At 44.5% G+C, this 19,882-nt stretch overlaps 1 protein-coding gene across 1 annotated transcript in view; it reads right to left on the reverse strand.

The window, feature by feature from the left end:
- Nucleotides 1–987: 987 nt before the first annotated feature.
- Nucleotides 988–19,882, reverse strand: part of KCNK1 (potassium two pore domain channel subfamily K member 1) — a 35,303-nt gene continuing 16,408 nt past the window's right edge. The window contains exons 2-3 of the mRNA XM_063082819.1: nucleotides 5,543–5,938; nucleotides 988–2,122 (exon numbers count right to left, since the gene is read on the reverse strand). Coding sequence (XP_062938889.1) covers nucleotides 1,899–2,122; nucleotides 5,543–5,938 — 620 coding nt within the window. The 3' untranslated portion in view covers nucleotides 988–1,898. The remainder of the gene's footprint in view (nucleotides 2,123–5,542; nucleotides 5,939–19,882) is intronic.

Genomic DNA, 19,882 nt, shown 5'->3' on the forward strand with positions numbered 1-19,882 from the left:
GTGGCTGCAGCAATCCTGCATTGCAAAGAATACAATGACACTCTCCAAGCATAATGCTATTTCTGTAATTCACAGTCTTTACCACCTCAGGCCTCTGCACCGTACCAAGCGTGAGCTCCCGGCCAAACTCTGCAGAGCCAGAGTCACATCCAAGATGCACAACTCTGTTCTCTAGGGAGTCTCTGTTCCACTCCTTAAGCAGTGGTGTGCCTTGTGTGATAGCAGCCTTCCACCATGGAGACGCGGTCATTGTGGACGAAATGCACTCCTGGGACAGCATAACCCAGATTCGGAAACACTGGACAGGAACTGCTGATGACAGAGCTCACCAGCACGGAAGCCAGGAGTGGCATGAAGTGGAGAGAATGTTGCTCTGAGACAAGATGCAATCTTATGCAATAAAGAAGGGCCCAGCTAGAAGTCAGGAGACACGTTAGAAGGATAGCAGCAGTGGGCTGGGCAGGGCAGGGCTGGTCGTGGCTTGCTCATGGTGGCACCTGGTGCAGAAGGTAGAAGGTTACCGAGTGAGTGGCCCCATGCGAGCGAGCTCTGCCCTGCCAGCCCAGCGCTGGACCAGCTTATCAGTGGAGCCTCAGGCACCACTTCCTGGGCAGCTACCTATGGAGGTGACACTCGGTTAGGGGGTCACTGAGCATTCCTTATCATGCAGGGGCTTTCTAATTTGCCCTTCTAACATTCTTCTTTGGGGGTAGCTGGTGGGTATAGGGATAAATCCTAGACTTGGGTGTTATCAGCATCATACTCTAACCAACCAAGCTAACTAACCAGCCCTTAACATTCTTAATGGCATCCTGGGTACATCACTTAAATGTTACCTTTATGATTTCTATAAAGGAATATAATATATACATACTTTATCTATGTGCAGGAAAACTTTTCATGATACATTAAAGCACAGGATAGCAACCAGCTATGATTCTTATTTATTTCAGCTTATAAATTTAAAATTCTCAAATTAATGCAACATAATCTGTTTATTTGGGGCTTTTATGTCCAAGTTCTGTGCTTTAGTATTAGGTGGCTGTAAATCACAATACACTTTCAGAACAAACTACCTTAACCATTTTACAAATCCTGCATTACTAATTCACTCCCCCCAAAAATGTTTACAAACAGTTTAGACATCTGAAACCATACTATTGCAAGAGGGTATAAACATTTATTGTAGCAGAATAACTACTAACTCTTAAGTTTATTCATCCCCTTATTTTACTGCAGCAACTCTGGATTCTTTAGTATAAAGAGAAATCAAAAGAAAAAAAAATATCCACAATCTTGGGTTAAGAAATACACTGGGACCCGGTAACCTAAACCATATGTACAGGATATAAACATATTTATACGTTATATGTACATAGTTCATGGTTACCTATTCATTATAAATAGTAGTTTTAACTTAGAGTCTACAAAAATAATCATTTTGGATGGGCTCATGCAAACCAGGACACATAAACCTATTTATAAAACATATCTCTACGCTTTTTTCTTTTTGCTTTTAAATATAAATGTTGCTATTTAGCCATCAGCTAAATGATTTAAATGCAAAGCCCAAAGTCCCCAGTTAAAAGTATAAAATCTGCTTCTATCCACAGCAGCACACCGCTTCAGGTATTGCCCTCCTACCAGTAAAGTCTAGACGATTTTGTCACCCTCCATTTCCCCAGAGACTAGACAGCCCTCCAGAGTCAAAGCTTCCTTTGTTCCAACTTTTTTGTTTTTCAAAACAGTGCAGACCATGGATATTTCTTAAAATAACATCATCTTGGCATTTACATTCTCATGTGCATGAACACGATGAAGCCTCTTCTTGGTGCCCCGAGGGCCACACAGCCAAGGCCAGCTCAGTGGCTTGCAGGGCCATCCGCGTAGGCAGACGACTAAGTGGCCCCAAAAGGCTCGCTCGGCTTCTGATCCTCCGTTAGGCCAGCTGCTTGGTCTGTGATGGACGAAAAGGACAGCTGGTCATGCTCCATAATGTGCACTTGGTCGTCACCCTTGTCTCTCTTCACGTAGAACATTTTTCTGAATTTTTTCAGCTCGTGGAGTTCACAGAAGGTTTCCAGAACCACCAACATGGCGATCAGGCCGAGAAGCAGGTAACCTGGGTGAGAAACAGGACAGCGTCTCAGTGCGATCTAGTCATGGGTAAGTCAAGTAACGAATGAGTCACCTCCCCACCAGGGCCGACACCCACACGGAAAAGTCTGTCAGTGAATGAAGTCACTGCCAGTTTCCTAGTTTCTAGGAATGTTTTGAAGTCTGTGACTCAAGAGGAATTACCCAGAGAGAGACAATGAAGAATGACTTAACCTTCGATCAACTTGAATTATTTAGAATCATAAGCTATAATTTTTAAAAATTTAATTAATTTTTAATTAATTTTAAGTTTTAATTTTATATATATATATATATATATATTTTTTTTTTTTTTTTGGCAGCTGGCCCATATGGGGATCTGAAAACCCTTGACTTTGGTGTTATAACACCACACTCCAATAGGCTGTAATTTGGGGGGGAAAAAGAAAAGTTGGGACTCTTGTGGAGCTTTTTAAAAATTTTTTTTAATTGATTATGCATATTAGCGGGGAACAAAGCTGATGGTTACCACCTGTGCCCAAGATGTGGGATGATCAGATCAATATTATTTGTGGCATTCTCAAAGACAGATAATATACCCAAGGGTGACCTTCCATGCGAGGAGACCTCTCCACCTTTGCTTTATGATCAGTGGCTCACAGAAAGCCGGTGACATCTTAGGGAAGTTTTCAATTGATCATGGGATGCTCAGAACAAAGCTTGACTTTTTTTTAAACACCTAATACGGTTACCATTATTTCTACTACAAAATAAGTTTAGTACTAGAAATTACAGTTTAAGCTAAATTAAAATGTCTGGAAGAACTGGTGTTGATATTAAACAGGCCTTTGTGTGTGGCTGTCTACACGGCCACTTATATCCAGCAGCCACCTGGAGCTTACCATGATGTTGACAGTCGTTTGAGGGCATGGACCATGCACTGGATAACTGTAACAGCTTCTTACTCTTAAAAAAAAGGGTAACAGCACTGTTCCTTGGATTTTGTGATGGGAAACAGTCATTTTAGGTTAGTTCCAACATTTTAAAAATCAGTTTCCAGAAAAAAAAAAAAATCATCATGGAAAGGAACAGAAAAGTGAAAAAGAAAACTCCAAGAACTACAAAAATCCCAATTTCGTGTTCCAGCAGTAAAACTTTCGAGGAAGTTTTTCAGAACATGCATGAATTAGGAAAGCTAGAATTGGCAGCGTGTTAGGCATATGGAGGCTCATGATCTCAAGAATGCAAAGTTTTACTGTCTTCAGAATTTGACTACAGATTTTGATAATAATATAGTGACTGCCGCATGCTCCTTTGTATTCTAGAAATAGCAATGACATTGTTCGTCAGACTGATGAACCTGCTCCTTTGCCTTCGTCATTATTTAGTCAAACTCTTGATGCTGATAAAATTACCCATGGGGTTGTGGGCAAAAGCTGTGGAATTCCAACCCACCTATAATTCATGCAGCTTTGGAACGTTCATTTTTTAGATACACAAGTTCTTAACGCTCAAAACACAGACTAGTTCTATGTAGATTACCTTAAAAAAAAAAACCCCATGATCCACATTGTAACATGTGATAAAACGTTATGCAAAGGTTTAGCATTATATGAAAAACTGAGGAGGTTAAACGTTGGGCAAAACGTATGGGAAGACAGTTTACGTAAGAGAAAAGTATAGCTAGCAAACATAATTACAGAAACATTTTACTTCCTTAAGTCATGAAAAAACGAAAGAGATAAACATAAAATAATATCTATTGTATGAAAAGAAAGTTAAGATAATGTTTATTGTGCTATCAAATTCACACACACACACACACACACATACATAAAAAAAAAACACCTGCAATGCTACTGGCCACCACCACCTCAAGAGTCTGAAACTGTTATGCCCAGACCATGCTGGGGACAGTATAAACTCATAACACCATTTGGAATGCACTGGGTTAATATGTTCTGTGACTCACAAAAGGCGTATTCACTTTGGGCCAGCAATCTCACTTCTTGGAAGGATATCAAAGTAGAAAAAGTGTCAATATATGAAGGTAATCACTACAGTGTTAATTATAATGATCCCAAATTAGAAGAAACCTAAATAGTCAGCAATAGAGGCAAGGTTGGATTATGGTACAGCTACTAAAAAACTAATACTTAGGGTAACCAGGGGAAATATGGAATCCTCCTGTAACCGTTTGACAAATATCTACTGAACTCGTATGGTAGGCAGGCAGTGTTCCAAGCGTGGAGGATTTATGAGTGAAGTCTTTGTTCTGGGTATGCACACGGTTTAATGCAAATGTTAAAATACACACAGTTGAACTAAGCATTTTGTGGGGTTAAGGCTGCAAGACAGGCCCAGGACACAGCATGATTACCTGAGTACCTACTATGGTTTCCTAGAAGACAAAATGTGAGCCGAGTCATAAATTGATAAATTCTTGAGAAGGCAGAAATGAAAACTGCATAATATATATTATGCCTACAATTCTATGCATCTCGAAAAAGATAGGAAATTCGACTTACATCTGTTCACAAAAATGAACATTTTCTGGAAAACGGGTGACTGAGTTTTCTATGATATTATATTGAATTTAAAACAAAAACTGTTTAAAAAATTATAAATCACTAGCCATCTGAATTTTAATGCCTATTTTATTTTCCCACATATAAAATTCTAAAAACAGGCTGGACGACTAACTCACCCAGTAGCGAGGGTGCTGATAACACCAAGGTCTAGGGTTCAAATCCCTTTACTGGCTAGCTGCCAAAAATAATAATAACAATAAAATGAAATAAAACAAAATAAAATAAAAACAAAATTCTGAAAACAGTTAACATAGACTGACTTCCCTGAAAAAGAACCAGATGGGCAAATGAGATAAACAACTGTTTTAAGATTTTCCTGGTGAATTAAAGAACATGATTGATGGTAACAGGCTATATCTGAGGCCTATTTTTCTTGTGCTTAAAATATCTATTAAAATAGAGCAACTTGCAGCTTTTTTTTTTAATTAAAAGTTGGTTAACAAGTACATTCTGTGTCGTGTATTTTTACACTGTAATTTATAATGCCTATTACATGATTACTAAGAAATCGATCAGTAATTGTAAGGTACCTGGGAAAAATAACTCAGCAATAAGATTTTTTTTTTTTTTTTTTTTAAGCAGGCTGGCCAGTATAGAGATCTGAATCCTTGACCTTGGTGTTATCAGCATCACGCTCTAGCTCTAACCAAGTGAGCCTACCAGCCAGCCCTCAAGATTTTTGCATAAAGAGTTTTGAAAGGAATCATGAAATGAAATAGTTATGGGACGGTGGTAAAAGCAGAACACTTATCAATAAGTAAGGAGTCAGGGCTTTGGGGAATGACTCTTCCTTAGCAGGCAAAGGGGAGCTTGGAACAGGGGCAGGAGGGGCAGCTTGCAACCCTGATACTCACACGTGATCCCAATCTTGTAGAGCTCTCTGAATTTTTGATTGTAGCCTTCTCCAGGCACATAATCTCCTAGGCCAATGGTGCTCAGGGAAATAAAGCAAAAATAAAAGGATTCGAGGAAGTTCCAGTCGTCCTCCAGGACAGAGAAGATGGCAGCGGGGATGAAAAAAAAGCAAGACACGGTGACAAACCCGAGCAGGACGGCGTGCACGACGGCCACCACCTGCTTGGAGAAGCCCCAGCGGACGTGGAAATAGAGGACGGGCCTGCGGGTGACATGCACGGTGACACGCTGGACCACGGCTGTCAGGAACAGGAGGGTGAAGGGGATCCCGATGACCGAGTAGATGATGCAGAAGGCCTTGCCCCCGTCCGACAGGGGCACGGTGTGGCCATACCCTGCAAGGAGACCAAGGTCGCTGAGGTGAGGAGGGAGACGGGAGAGGAAGACACATGTTTAAACCACACAGGACTATGGTCTGCTCTCAGTCCCCAAACCAAGGAGAAAAGGGGCTTGAGGTCTGATGCTTTCAAGGCTCTGGCCTAAATGCTATGTCAGTTAAATTCAGCGGTGGATGCTGTTGACTGGGGAAGTCCACCACTCTGTATGAAATCTGCCCAATTCTTCCAACACATCAGAGTCTCTGGTCTTGAACTCACCATCAGGCTGGAACAGAAAGAGGTTCTTGTGCTGTGGAGCTGGGGCCCCATGAGAAAACCCCCAAATACACCTCTTTGACATTTCAAGATGGCTGATTCAGAGACTGCAAAAACCAGATGAGCTAGAAGGCTGTTTCTTTGTGGAAAGAAGTTTACATCTGTAAATGCAAACAGCCAGGCTTCCCCGGAGGCCCCTTGTCTGGCTCCCATCCATGCTCAGGGCAGCTGTGAGATTTCCCGAAGCATTTTCATCTGCATCCAAGTCTCTACTTAACTTGAACTTCTGACCTTTTCCTTTCACCTGTGATGACACCTTCCCCAGAACTTCAGAAAGACCTGGTCTCAGGCCACTGTTCAGGGGCTAGTACCACCGCCGACCTTTACTCTCTCTTATGAACACTGGTGTATAAGCTTTGTACCCCCACTGGAAATTGGGACATTACTCTCTTGTGACCCTCATGCTTTGCCTCTCCCAGTATTTTAAATAATAAAATTTGTCATGTCTCTTCTTCACATTGATCTAAATTTGCCAGTGATTTTTATTCCTGAACCTTCCAGGGGTGAAGTTTACCTTTGGCTCCTACAGCCCACACCATCTTAGACCACCAGGAGAAACTCGTCATAAGACACCCATTTCTCCAGGGCTGACCTACCTCCCCCAACCCGTCCCCCAGGATCCTCAATAACCAAACGCCCATCTACACCCACCTCTGCCCGTCTACACCCACCTCTGCCCGTCTACACTCACCTCTGAAACAAACTATTCACAGGAAGGACGGACAGGCGAGCAGAACCAAGCTAAGCGTGCAGTGGGAGGGTGGTAGAGACTGAATGAAGATATAGACATCAAAAAAGAGTAAGAAAAAGGAAGATTCAAGCACACTAACTCACAGCATTGAGCACCTCTTTTCAGATATTTTGCCCGATTATCCAGTTAAATGGCACATTCAGAAACCTACCCATTTTCCCTTTGTCATTTACATACGTTCAAAGATGCCATAAATTCCACACACAGACAAACATTTAAACAATTACATTAGGACCAAGTAGTCAAAACACGTGTGTTTTACTTTCTACTAGGTTTGCGTTATTCCCAAATCAAACCAATCAAGAGACGCTCCCATGCGACAAATGCCATTTACAGAGAATACCCAGCTGGGGGGAGGCATGGTGGACTATTTTCAAAATCTCATGAGCACTTCATCCTGAAAGGACCAACGTGCCTGGACAAGTCCATTCAGGAAACAGCCGACTAAATGCATTTTTTATGAAATTGGATTCTGAAAAATAAAACCAAAAATCTCATATGCAATTATATAATTGAAGAGGGGTTTCAAAATATGATCTCTAAAATACATCCTGCTTAAAAATAAATAACGCCCCAAACCCTCAGCTGTAGATCCTCCAAATTCTCTGCTTTATACCTTAGGCCCCGACGTATATGGTTATTAGAAATATTCCTTGATTATTCCTGTGTACAGCGTCAACATAACAGAGTCAGGGTCCTTAATCCTCTGTCCCAGAAGGCTCGCTGTTCACACATGAGCTACAGCAGTCCCAGAAATCCTCTGAAGTTACATGCAAACTTGTGCACCCACCCACATACACATTTTTCCATGGAGAGATTCCAGAGCTCAGATTCTCACAAGGGGTGGGTACACATCCCCAAATGGTTAAGAACGACTGTTCTGAGCATTGGTTTGTGAATCCATCTGGTCCCTGCACCCCCAACTGCTCTTGAAATGCTGTGGCTAATTCTGGGCTTGGTATTTCAAGAGGGAAATGAGCAAGCTGGCATATCTGGAGAATAACATGAAGGATGGCGAAAACGTGCCAGAAAACATTCATGCAGCATATGGAAACCGATCAATCTGATGTGGGTAAACCAGCACGCATCGCAGAGACGCCAGGGCTTACGGGAGTCATGGTGGTAGCTAGTCATTAAGGATGGATGTTCCCATGATCCGAGACACCTGGGAACAGAACCTGAAAATGGAATTTTATTTAACCATAACAGCCAACAGGAAAGAGATTCACAAACTTAGTTATGAGCCTGCAACTAAGTGCTTAGGAGATATTAGTGCCCACACGACTGGAACGTTGAGCCAAGCCTGCATGGATGGATTTAACTTTGGCAGGGATTTCATAGGAAAAAACCTAAGATTAGCTGTCAGTGGACTACACAAAAGCCTTTCAGTCTGTGATCTTATTACTTTTTTCAGTAGCATTTTTTATAAATTAGCTTTACTAGAAATGTAATACACCTGTTTCACACAATCCACATTTTTATACCATCTGTTCCAATAATTTACAGAATTTAAGTTCTAGTAGGAGAAAAAGTGAACAAATCTCTAGTTTTAAAATATTTTAGGATATGACTTTTCTCTCAACTTACAATAGCTCTTTTTATTAGAATGTTAACTAAATCTCATTTACTAAAATGTTATCTCCAAGCAATAGCAATAATCATTTCAAGACTCTAAGATTTCTCACTGGGGTAATGGCATTTGTATGCCAGTAATATATTCCCACCGAGAGATTTAAAAATTGCCAACATGCAGATTCTTACTAAAAGCCATTTCTTCTCCTGATGTTTACATAAATAATTTTTGTTAATAGAAAGTAAAATGTACATTCTACATTTCATTTTTATTCTCTACATGTACAGTACGGGTGATATTGGGAAAACCATCCCCTCCTGCCTGACTACATAGCAATTCTTTTGCAATAGACCTCTTACTGCATCAGATGGAAACTTTCAATCCTATTGAATTTTAATGAAATGGCAAATAATTTACTCAAGTTCAGTCAATTGAGCCTCCAGATAAATCATGAAGCAAAGTTCATATTTTTAAATCTCATCATCATATTAAAATCCATTACAAACCATGAAGAATTAAGCAAAATGTTAAGAAACCTGGCATCTTTGGGGTCCTTTACATTTTTCTAAGGCTATTTGTGCAATTTTTAGGCCCCAAAGATTCAGGAAAACAAAGTCTACTGAAAAAACTGACTTCAAAAATGTAGTTACGATCTAGAGATGAAACTCCCACATATCAATGCTCTTATATTTTAGCCTCCTTCTCCACATTGCGGGGCTGTCTGCTATGACATTGAACTTGTGGGGCACGTAGGAGGATATGTGAAATGGGTGGTCATACTGATGACAGTTCCCTACAGAATTTGGCTGCTCTAATTACAACAGTCCTGACACTATGCTAGCTAATATCCAGTCTGGGGCTATGCCATACTAGATATGGGCCTTCTGGTCTTCCTGGTATTCAAGTTCTCCTGAATTGGGTCCAAGACAGAGCACCTCTGTGGGCTCCCACTTAGCACAAGTCACTGACATGTTGCAGAAGCTGCTGAGAGAGGTGCAGCTTACAATGGCCCATAGAATACATATCCTCATTTATCTCCTTTTTTTTTTAGTATGATATGTACACAATGTACACATTCTGCGTTGTTAGCTTAATGCATGCTTTTTTAAAAAGCTACAAAAGAAGTGTCTCAGCCTCTGAAACTGCAGTCAGTTGCAACATTCCCTCTTCTGCAAAACGGGTTTACTTTGCAGTTCTGGACTTTAGTTTATCCATTATCTCTTTTCCACTGGACTATGTGCCCCCTGGGAGGGAGGCCATGTCCTCCTGTATTAGACCATTTGTGTCGCTTGTAACAAGATACCTGGAACTGGGTACTTTGCAAGAAAACGAAATTTATTGCTTACAGTTTCAGAGGCTGGGAAGTCCAAAGTCCAGGGAACACATCTGGTGAAGTAACCCTACAGGGTCAGAGATGGTGAGGCCAATGAATCGGGAGATAATTGTCATTGAAAAGAGAGCTTGTTGGGCCGAGCCCGTGGCGCACTTGGGAGGGTGCGGCGCTGGGAGTGCGGCGACGCTCCCACCGCGGGTTCGGATCCTATATAGGAATGGCCGGTGCCGGTGCACTCACTGGCTGAGTGCCGGTCACGAGAAAGACAAAAAAAAAAAAAGAAAAGAGAGCTTGTTACTCACAGGTCCCAAGAGTAGGGGCATGCCATGCCACAGGGGCCATGCGGGGAAGCTCTGGTGTTGGTCAGGAGGCAGAAGGAACAGGGGTAAAACTTTATCATGGTTTCTACAGGAGGAATGGGCTAAGCAGTGTAAGCAGGTTTAGGATCAATTAGTTGGAATCTCAGCAGGCTCTGGGACACAAGGGCTGGACCTACTTATCTGTACCTGGCCCTGGGGTGATTAGAGCAGGGGACAGAGGCCCAGAATGTGAGAACCGGATAGAGGAGGTGCTGGGGTCTGAGCTCTGGATTGTCTGGTTTGCATACAAAAGTCACGCTCACAGGGGAATTGGCTAACCCTCAGAAGGGTAGTTCCTTCAGAGTCATCAAAGCCCCCAAATGTCAATGCATCAGAATAACAAGACCTACCTGACACAGGAGAGGGTAACAGAGCCAGCGGCAAAGGCATACACATCAGCTTGGCCTACAAGTAGCACCAGTCCCAAGGAGCTTTTGCTAGTAACCAAACCAGGAAGAATCCAGTGGGCTGCATAGGAACTGGGGAGTCGTGCTTGAGACCCTGTGCTTGAGAAAAAGTCAGGGGATGTGCTCTATGGATAACTATGATACGAACAGTATGAGATCCTGGAATCTTTAAAGTATGCCCATATTTGTTACCTGTTAACTCTTGTTCCTACCTATCCCACCCCCACCCAGAGGAGCATTCGGATGAGGAACGGAAAGCATCCGGTGTGAGTTAGGACTCACACTGTGCTATGCGCTTTATGACCATCACTCCTTTCATCAGTACACCAGCTCTTGGATTCAGACACCCACACCCCTCTTTTACAAATCAGAGACTATGTGATTAAATGGTTACCCAGGATCTAATAGCAAGTATAAGATGGGGCAGGATTTGAACCAGGTGTTGACTCATCTTTTAAATATGGCCTGGGGGGTCGTGGTGAGGAGGAACAAGAGAAATAGAAGAGGGCCATGGGCAACTGTGTGGAAAATAAAGACTGGAGGAATCCCTGGGTGTTTCCAGAATAAAGAGATACCCTGAGATGGATCAGACCTAAGACAATGACCAGGTATTGGCTAACCCAAGCAAGGAGCTCCCAGAAACCTGCCCTATGTTAGGATACCTCCTCAGAACACTCTCTCCTCCGATCCTCCAGATCTCAGCCTGACAATGGCTTGGTCCTGTGTGTTTTTAACTCATTGTTGCTTTTGCCTTGGGGTTATTCCCAGGATTTGTGGCTGCCTTTATGCACGTTTGGACTAACCTAAACAAAATGTCCCGGTCATCCCTGGTCTGTGTGGTCCTGATTCCATGAGAAAAGAAATAAGGGGTTGGTATATCCTCATGGTGAATGTAATCTACATCACCCTCTTGCAGACAAGAGCAGCCTGTTGTAGATGAGACACTGCCATCAGGTGCCCTAGATTCCCCACACCAGTCACTGGTGCCAAGCACAGTAGCAGCTGCCCCCATCCCTCGGGTACGAGTGAGCACACCTGCTCCTATCTGCGTGTCTGCCACACACAGACCCACCTGGGACATCTGAAGAGAGAGAAACCTAACCCATAGCCTGGTTATTGCAGAGAAAGGTTTATTTGAATTGGCCAAAGGTTTATTTGAATTGGCACAGCTAACAAGGAACCACCCATTATATTCTAATATGTCCCTTTCCCCCTCTTTCTTTTAATTTCCCCTCTAACTCACTCTTGGTCATTTCTTAGATATTTTAACAGCAGGACAACAAAAGTGAAGAGAAGGTAAAGCAGCCAGCAGAGACAATGGATCTTGCTTTTCCTAAAGCCCAAATATTTTAAACTAGGTTCGTGATCTGTTAAGCAAAGCACCATCTCCCCCACCTGCCACCTTCCTTGGGTTTGTCTTCAGGTTTGACATAATTACCCTGCAGCTACCATTACCCTGAGGTTTAAAAGATAGGATGTAGCAAAGGCCATGCAGTGATGGGCTGTTAAAACAGGCCTTTCAAATGCATGCTACAGGCATTTCCCCTGGGCATAGAGGCTGTGCAGACTACACGGGATTTAAATTTCTTTTCCTCTGGGAAGAGTTGGGCACCTTGCCCTGGGGAAGACAGGCTGAAGAGGTTATGAGAAGACGCTGATGACAAAGACAAGGGGCACCCTCCCAAACCTGCAGATAATCAATATAGCTCTTGATTGGCCCCGATGCCTAATTTAGGCCAGAAGACCCTGTGGTCCTAAGCCCTCATATCATGTACAGGTGTGGGGAGGTCCTAGACGCCCTGCTGAACCTAACCAAACCCCACTTCTCTATTCACAGGAACTCCAGTCACTTGCACTAAGGCTTCCGGTGACCCCGGGAGGAAAACATGCTGTCCATCTTGCCTTGGTGGGAATCTCTACCCCTCTTGGAGGAAGAGTTTCTTGGGATAAAGCAAATATTTCTTTTTCTTTTTCATTAAAGACTTTGGCTAGCGAAACAGGCTGAGGAATCTCATCCCCTAAATTTGAATTTTGGTTTTGCCTCTTACTAGCTGTGTGGCCCTGAGGAATGTTATGCCTCAGTTTCCTCATCTGTCGAGTGTGAATACGCCCTCCTACCTCCTGCAGGTGTCACGAGGATTGAATGAAATAATCCACGTAAAGCGATTAGCACAGAATCTGCACGTAAGAAGTAACGTGCAGGTAAACTCTTCTATGATGCTAAAAGAAATAACTAAGTGAATTATCTCTGCAATAGGTACCTTCTTTCAGATTGCCCATACCGTTCCCACATTCACTAGTTAGAAATGATCTGTGTGCCCCTCTCTGTTCTCTCCACATTTTAATATTCCCCAAGCCCTCCAAGACATATTCTTCCACATTGATGGTTAGATGTCATTGCTGTTGGAACCCAAAATTCCAGGTTTGAGGACCCGATGCTCAGCTAAGTCAAACACTGGAACACGGGGCTTAGAGACAGAGAAAGGTTTATTTGAATTGGCCAAAGCAAGAAGACAGGTGAGCCCAAGTTTCTCAGATGTCTTCCCATAGAAACAGAAAACAAAGAGGTCTATAGGGCTAAGAGTAAGGGAGGGGCAGTTCGGGGAGGGTCTGTGTTTTCCTAGACTCCAGATAAGATCTTGGGCAACCAGGCCCCTTGGCACCAGTGGCAGGTGGCTGGGTTGTTCAGTGCTCACCATTTCTCTGAGAGCATTCATTCTCTCTGTACAATACCCTATATCGTCTCTTTGTGATTTGGGGGTCACCTTTTCCAGCCTGATGGAAAACCACACATCAGCAACTTATAATTATATCACAGGAAGGAGAAGCATTGGGCGGAAAGTCAACAGCCATCAGCAAGCAAAGTTTAACTCTTATCTTACTGTCACTCCCAATGTGTCCTTAGGCTTAGGAATCCGGTCCACCCTGCTTGGTCAAACAGACTTTCTTTTGTTATTTCCCTTTCCTGCAGCCAAGACCTGCTCTGACTAGGGTCAGGGGAACAGTTAGGGGAAATCAGGGGAGATCACCCGATTTTGTGACTTAAAGCAGTCCCCGATAACAAAGACCTAACAACAGCACTGAAGAAGCAATCTGATCTATAGGAAAACCGTGGCTGCTCTGTAGTTTGGAAGGAAATTAATGACCTCCTCCTTCCCCAAACAGAAAAATCCAAATCCCAGTGCTCCCTCTCAAGTCCTCATCCCCCTCACTGCAAACTGACCCAATACAGTAGCCATTCACTTTGCTCACATGCTTATGGGTAGATACTAGTAGATCCCAATGATTAAACATAGGTGAGAACTGTAGATCCCCACTCCTAAAATGTATCCACTAGGTGACATGTTACAAGGAAACCCACACAAAGAGTCATACCACCTGTCCTGAGCTCTCTCCTTAGATGCTTGAACCAGTAGTTGCTCGAAAGGTTTGCAGGAGGCAGGTGCATCACTATTCTAGGAGCCGGATTCAACAACCTCTTAGTCAAGCCATGTGGATCCTTCAGTAAGTGGAAGAACACAGAACACCAGTGGAGTCCTAGACCTAGAATCCTGCTGGAAGGATACCCATTTGCTGGGTTCCCAAAGATTTCATATCCTGCTGTGATCTGAATATTTCTGTCCCCCACCCCCCAAATTCATATGTTGAAACCTAATCCCCAATGCAGTAGTGTGAAGACGTAGGATCTTTGGAAGGCAGTTAGGTCATGAGGTTTCCAGCCTTCCAAATGGGGTTAGTGCCCTCATAAAAGGGGTCCAAGGAAGCTAGTTTGCCCCTTCCACCAGGTGAGGACACAGCAAGAAGGTGCCCTTTACGAAGCAGACAGCAGCCCTCACTAGACACTGAACCTGCTGGCACCTAGATCTTGGACTTCTCAGCTTCCAGAACTGTGAGAAATAAGTTATTCATAAATTACCCGGTCTAAGATATTTTGTTAAAGCAGCCCAAAGGGACTAAGACATACCCCTTCATGTAAGAGGAGATGAACACTACCTCTAGTCAATCTACAGGCCTTGAAACACCCATTTTACCAATTAACATGACTTCTAACATGCCTTATGCTAATCAATGGATTCTCTAGATACTTAAACAGCAGTTGAGACAGCCTCCGGGGAGTGGATTGCTAGTTAGGGTCTGTGAAATGTTAACTTTCCCTGGGGTGTATATTTCTCCTTAGGAAACTTCCCATGTGAACTCTCTGTCCCTAGGGTGCAGATGAATTGACAGGAACGCTATCACACCACCTATGCAAAACATACAACACCTGTTTCCTCCTCCTGAGTGTCTGACAATACTGACAGGCTTTATTCTAGGAGACCTGGCTTGTCTTGGCTGTAGGTTATGGCTCAATCCATGCAGGATCCCCTTCAGAAACAACCCTTAGTGGTGGAAGCTCATCTCTCCCTCTTGGTCCAAGAATAAAAGTAAGGACAAAAGCCACCTGCACGTACAAAGGACGTGCAACCTAAGCAAGAACTAAACCTCTGTTACTGTAAGCCACTGAGATTTTAGGGCCACTTTACTGCAGCCTCCCCTTGGTAAAAACGTACTAATCTGATACACTAGGAAAAGAATAAAAAGAAGGTGTGGGAGGTGTGTGGGTGAGATAAACAAGTACGGCAGGTTTCAGCATCGCCAGCTGGTGTGCGCGGGCATTGTGTGCTTATTACACAATTCTCCCTAATTCTGGAGAGGCTTGAAAATAATTATAATAAAACTCTGAAAAGTTGAGGCTTTGAAATGTGCATTATAGGAACACAGTTTTCCATCTAAACAACTTCTAGGAGGAAGTTCTGGATGTTCTTTACTCCTTAAAATCCTGCTTTTGTACAGACAGTACTACAAGCATGCCTTACCATACAGACAGAAGACAAATTATAATACAGAGGCATGGCACTCACAAATGCCGAGGTATAGACAAAGGTGGCTTCTGAGTTCAAAGCTCTACAAATCTGTAGTGAGCCCATAATCTCCTGGGAAGGAAGAATGTTGTTTGAGGGTGCAAACTCCCACACCATGGGCAACCCAAAAGTGCATGGGTCACTGGACAGAGGGGAGTCAATTCTGGGGGCTCCCCAATAGAATTTGCAGGGTGTTAAAGTGAAATCAGCTGTCTGTCCCGAGCAACATGAATTCTTGCAGGAGCTCAGGCCTATCTGCCAGGCCACAAGGGTGCAGCCCTGGGAGTGCCTCCTGGTCCTGCCACTTACTTATAGGCGGCAGTGTTCTGGAAAGTTCTATTTCACTAAGGCTGTAGGGGTGGCCGTCAGACGCTGCATAGCTCCCCGCAGGCTGAATCTGCCTTCCATCATCCTATGGGACTAGCAGGGGGGTGCATGAGGATCCAGAATGCAGAATGCCAGAATGGAGTGGGGAATTTGTGGCCCAAACTCAAACTGCAAGGCAGCCCTTGCCTTGAGGAGAACACCAGTGCTGAGCAGAGGACAAGCAGGTGACAATGGAGAAACTCTCCTGTCCACGGGTGGCTCTCAGACCCTCCTGCCAAGGGACCTCGAGAGGCTCGCCTCGCCCTCCAGGGGCAGCTATAGTGTCTGCGATAGGGTCATTCTTGCCCTGAGTTTCAGTTCATATTTGCAGAGCCCCTGACTGCATTCCAGGCAATGAGGTTTGACAGCACTGGCGTCAGAAGCAGCTGTGACCGTCAAGCTGGAAGCACCTCACTGGAGACAGACAGACAACTAGTGAAAGCTGAGCAGTGACACATGCCAGGGAGATGCCAAGAGGAGCTCATCTGAGGCACAGTTGGAAAGCAGAAGACTCAAACAGGAGGAAGAGAGGCAGGGATGACATTACCGTTCATAAAAGGGACACACTAATAAGGGGACTCATGGACCACATTCCGGAAGATTAAATATTTGGTTCAACAAAGTCATTCTGAATAAAACTATCTAACTCGCAGGAAGGCTGGCTCTGCAGGGGGGTGCCAGGAGCCATGAGCTTCACCCGCTGTTCCAGTTGGGTGGGAAGGTCACTGGGCTTCTCTGCAGGGGGATGGGACTGAGCATCCACCCAAATTACTCTGTTGGAACAGGTCTGTCCTCTTAAGGCCACTGATGGCTTTTGTCCTGCCAAAGCCCCAGATTAATTTTATCCTCATCTTTTCCACCTTCTAAGCACCATCTGACCAAACTGATGCCCTGCCCTTCCTGAGACACTGTCTTCCCTTGGCTTCCCATGCACCTTTCTGTCACCGCGGTGTCCCAGCTCACATTTCCTTCTCTGATCCATCCTCATGGGAGAGGCGGCCACGTTAGAGACTTCCAGGACTCTGCTCCACCTACACTCCTGCACCAGGCCTTCCCCATCTCTTTTGCCTCATGGCGCACAAAAAAAATAAAAAACCCAAACGGTGCCAATCCCAAAACTGTGGCCACCCTGAGAACCAAGGGGAAGACTCACAGTCCATCCCACCTGGGGCCTGATGGGAGCATCTTACCTCCTTCCAGGCAGCTCTCCCTGGGTGACCCCATCCAGGCCCTGGCTGCCTGTCAGCCTCACCCAGGGAGCTCTCAAATCCGTGGCAGCGTTCACTGCAATCGGTCTGGGATGTGGCACAGGTATGGGCATCTTTCTTTCAAAGGCTCTTCAGCAGACTCCATGGTGCGGCTAGGTTGAGAACCACTGATCTACATGCTAATGACTCGCAGGCTTACCTGCCCTCGCCTCTTTTCTGAGCTCCAAATTCATGCCTAAGATGCTATTCAAACATACATGCTTGGCAATCATATGTGCATCTCAAAGCCTTCTCCCCAGTTTCTGTCCAGCTCTTCTGGCTGTGGGGCCCCAGCTCCATTCCCTGCCCAAGGACACAGCCCAGCACATCTGCCTGAGCTCTTCCATCTCAAGCAAGAGACAGACCCTCGTCTCGTCCTCCACGTCCCTGCCAGGTCCCGCCCATTCTTCTGTTCCCCTCTGCAGCACAACTGGGAGCCACGATCCGCCACCTGCCCTCACCACTTGCCTCTCAGTTTCCTTTGCATGTATCTCAGGTAAGGTTTTGGATGCCACCCATGGCCAGTTCTAAATCCCATGGCCAGTCCTCCACCTTCACCTTACTGGACACAGCTGCTGTCACATCCTTGAAACACCTGTCATGATCGCTCCAAGCCATGAGAATCACCTGATTTTTCTACAACATCACTGATCACCCCTCAGTCTTCTGACCTCTGATACTGGAGAGCCCAGACCCACCATCCAACCATGTTCTCGGGATCTCCACTTGGCTGCCACCCAGGCATCTGAACTCAACATGTCTGCAGCTGAGCTCCTGGCTCTTTGCTGCCACCTCCCAACCTGCTTCTCCTGGGATCTGTCCCCACTTGGCTGGTGGCACCTCCAGTTTGCTGTCACTCAAGCCAAAGCCCCCCAGCCATGTCGTCTCTTCTTATTCTCTTTTACCCTTGTCCATCTGTCCACAGATCCCGTGGGCTGTACCATTAAATGACCAATTCCTGCCATCCCCGTCCCCTGCAGTGCAGGCACCGAAGTCCCCCTGAGGACTGCAGTAACAGTCCCCAGCTGTCTCCTGATCTGCCCCAGCCTCCCGTACTCTGTTCTCCAAGCAGCAGCCACAGCGACCTGGGAAAACAAGTCAATCGTGTTACCCCTCTGCTGCAAATCCTCCAGCAGCCCTCTGCCTCACTCACTCACAATAATAGCTGGTGTCCTTACTGTGACCCATAAGGTCCCACATGATCTGAGCCCCGTACCTCTCTGACCTCATCTGCTACTACTCCACACTGTGTACCCAGCTCCAGACGTGGCCTCCTGGCTGCATGGCAGGCATGCTCCTGCCTCAGGGCCTTTGCACATGCTGTCCTGTGGCCTGGGAATGGCCTCAATTATCCATATGGCTGGCTCACCCCCCAACTTTTGGTCTTTATTCAAAGGTCGCCTACTCAGAGAGGTCTACCCAAGTCACCTTACATAAAATACCAATATTCTCCTCAATGCAAACCCTATATCTCCCTCCACTGGTTTATTTTATTTTTCCTTAGCACTTATTTTATGGGAAATACCTTCTATTTTATTTATCTATATTGGTTATTGCCGTTCTGCCCTTCTAGAAGGTATATTCCCTGGCAGGAATTTTAGTCTGTGTGGTTCCTTGCTGCTCCTCAGCCCATAAAAACATGCCTGGCACACAGCAGGTGCCCAAAGGTGTTTTATGCATGTGTGAATGAATGAATGAGCAAACGAATGAATGAATTTCACCTGACAGAAGCAAACCCATAGCTTCATCTTTAACAAAAAAACCCAGGTTATTGCTTTTGTTGGCTCATTAACACGTGTTCTTAACAAGATCATCTGTAAAAAAAAAAGCCATAATTTTAAGTTAAAAATATGTAATTGTGATGTCCTGCTGGCATAAACCTTCCATGTTCATTCACCCCTTCAAAAGCAACAAAAATGTGGTGATCTTGGAGACAGACTCAAAGTTTCTTTTGGACAAGAAATGTATCTGCTGTTTTCTTACAAGCCCAGCAGGGTCTGGCTCACGAGGAAACTCAAAATTTGTGAGGCCGGAATGCACATAAATACAGCTTTTATTTTACAGTTAAACATCATTACAGAGCTGTGCTGGCAAGTGCAGACCCTCAGGGATACTCCCCCCAAGCAGGTACATATATAAAGCATTTATATGGAAAATACTACCACTTTTCTATTCACAAATTGATAACTGCTATTAACAGAATATTAAAGCAGTTTCTGAAAAGGAAACGTTAACTATTTACCTTAGGTAGCTATTATGAGAATTCCATTTTAAAGAATTGGCCGAGACAACGGATAGGTTGGACTAAAGAGCTACTTGTATTTAAACGTTCTTCCTTCTTTTGGAGTTGGGCTGAGGGGTAGAAGCCTTGCGTACCAGGGAGGGTTATGGTATATCTATGTAACCTTGGAAAGAAACAGTTATGTCTCTGACGAGGCGTTCTGTCTGGGCAAAAAAACCACTTCATGCACGGATGCCTCAGTAGGACATACAGGCAAACTTAATCAGGCATCGGTCTACTCCCGAGAGACGATCTTGGTTCTCCTTAAGCTTCTCATTAAGTGATTACGCTTCACTAAGGAGGTATAAGTGCTGGTCATTAGCAACTGGGGACGTTTCTCTAGTGACCCTTACCACCGAAGCCTAACCACAGGCACTTAATAAAGATATGGCATCCAGTGGGCATAAC

The sequence above is a fragment of the Cynocephalus volans genome, chromosome 18, assembly GCF_027409185.1.
Source record: "Cynocephalus volans isolate mCynVol1 chromosome 18, mCynVol1.pri, whole genome shotgun sequence".
In the NCBI taxonomy this organism is placed as follows: domain Eukaryota; kingdom Metazoa; phylum Chordata; class Mammalia; order Dermoptera; family Cynocephalidae; genus Cynocephalus; species Cynocephalus volans.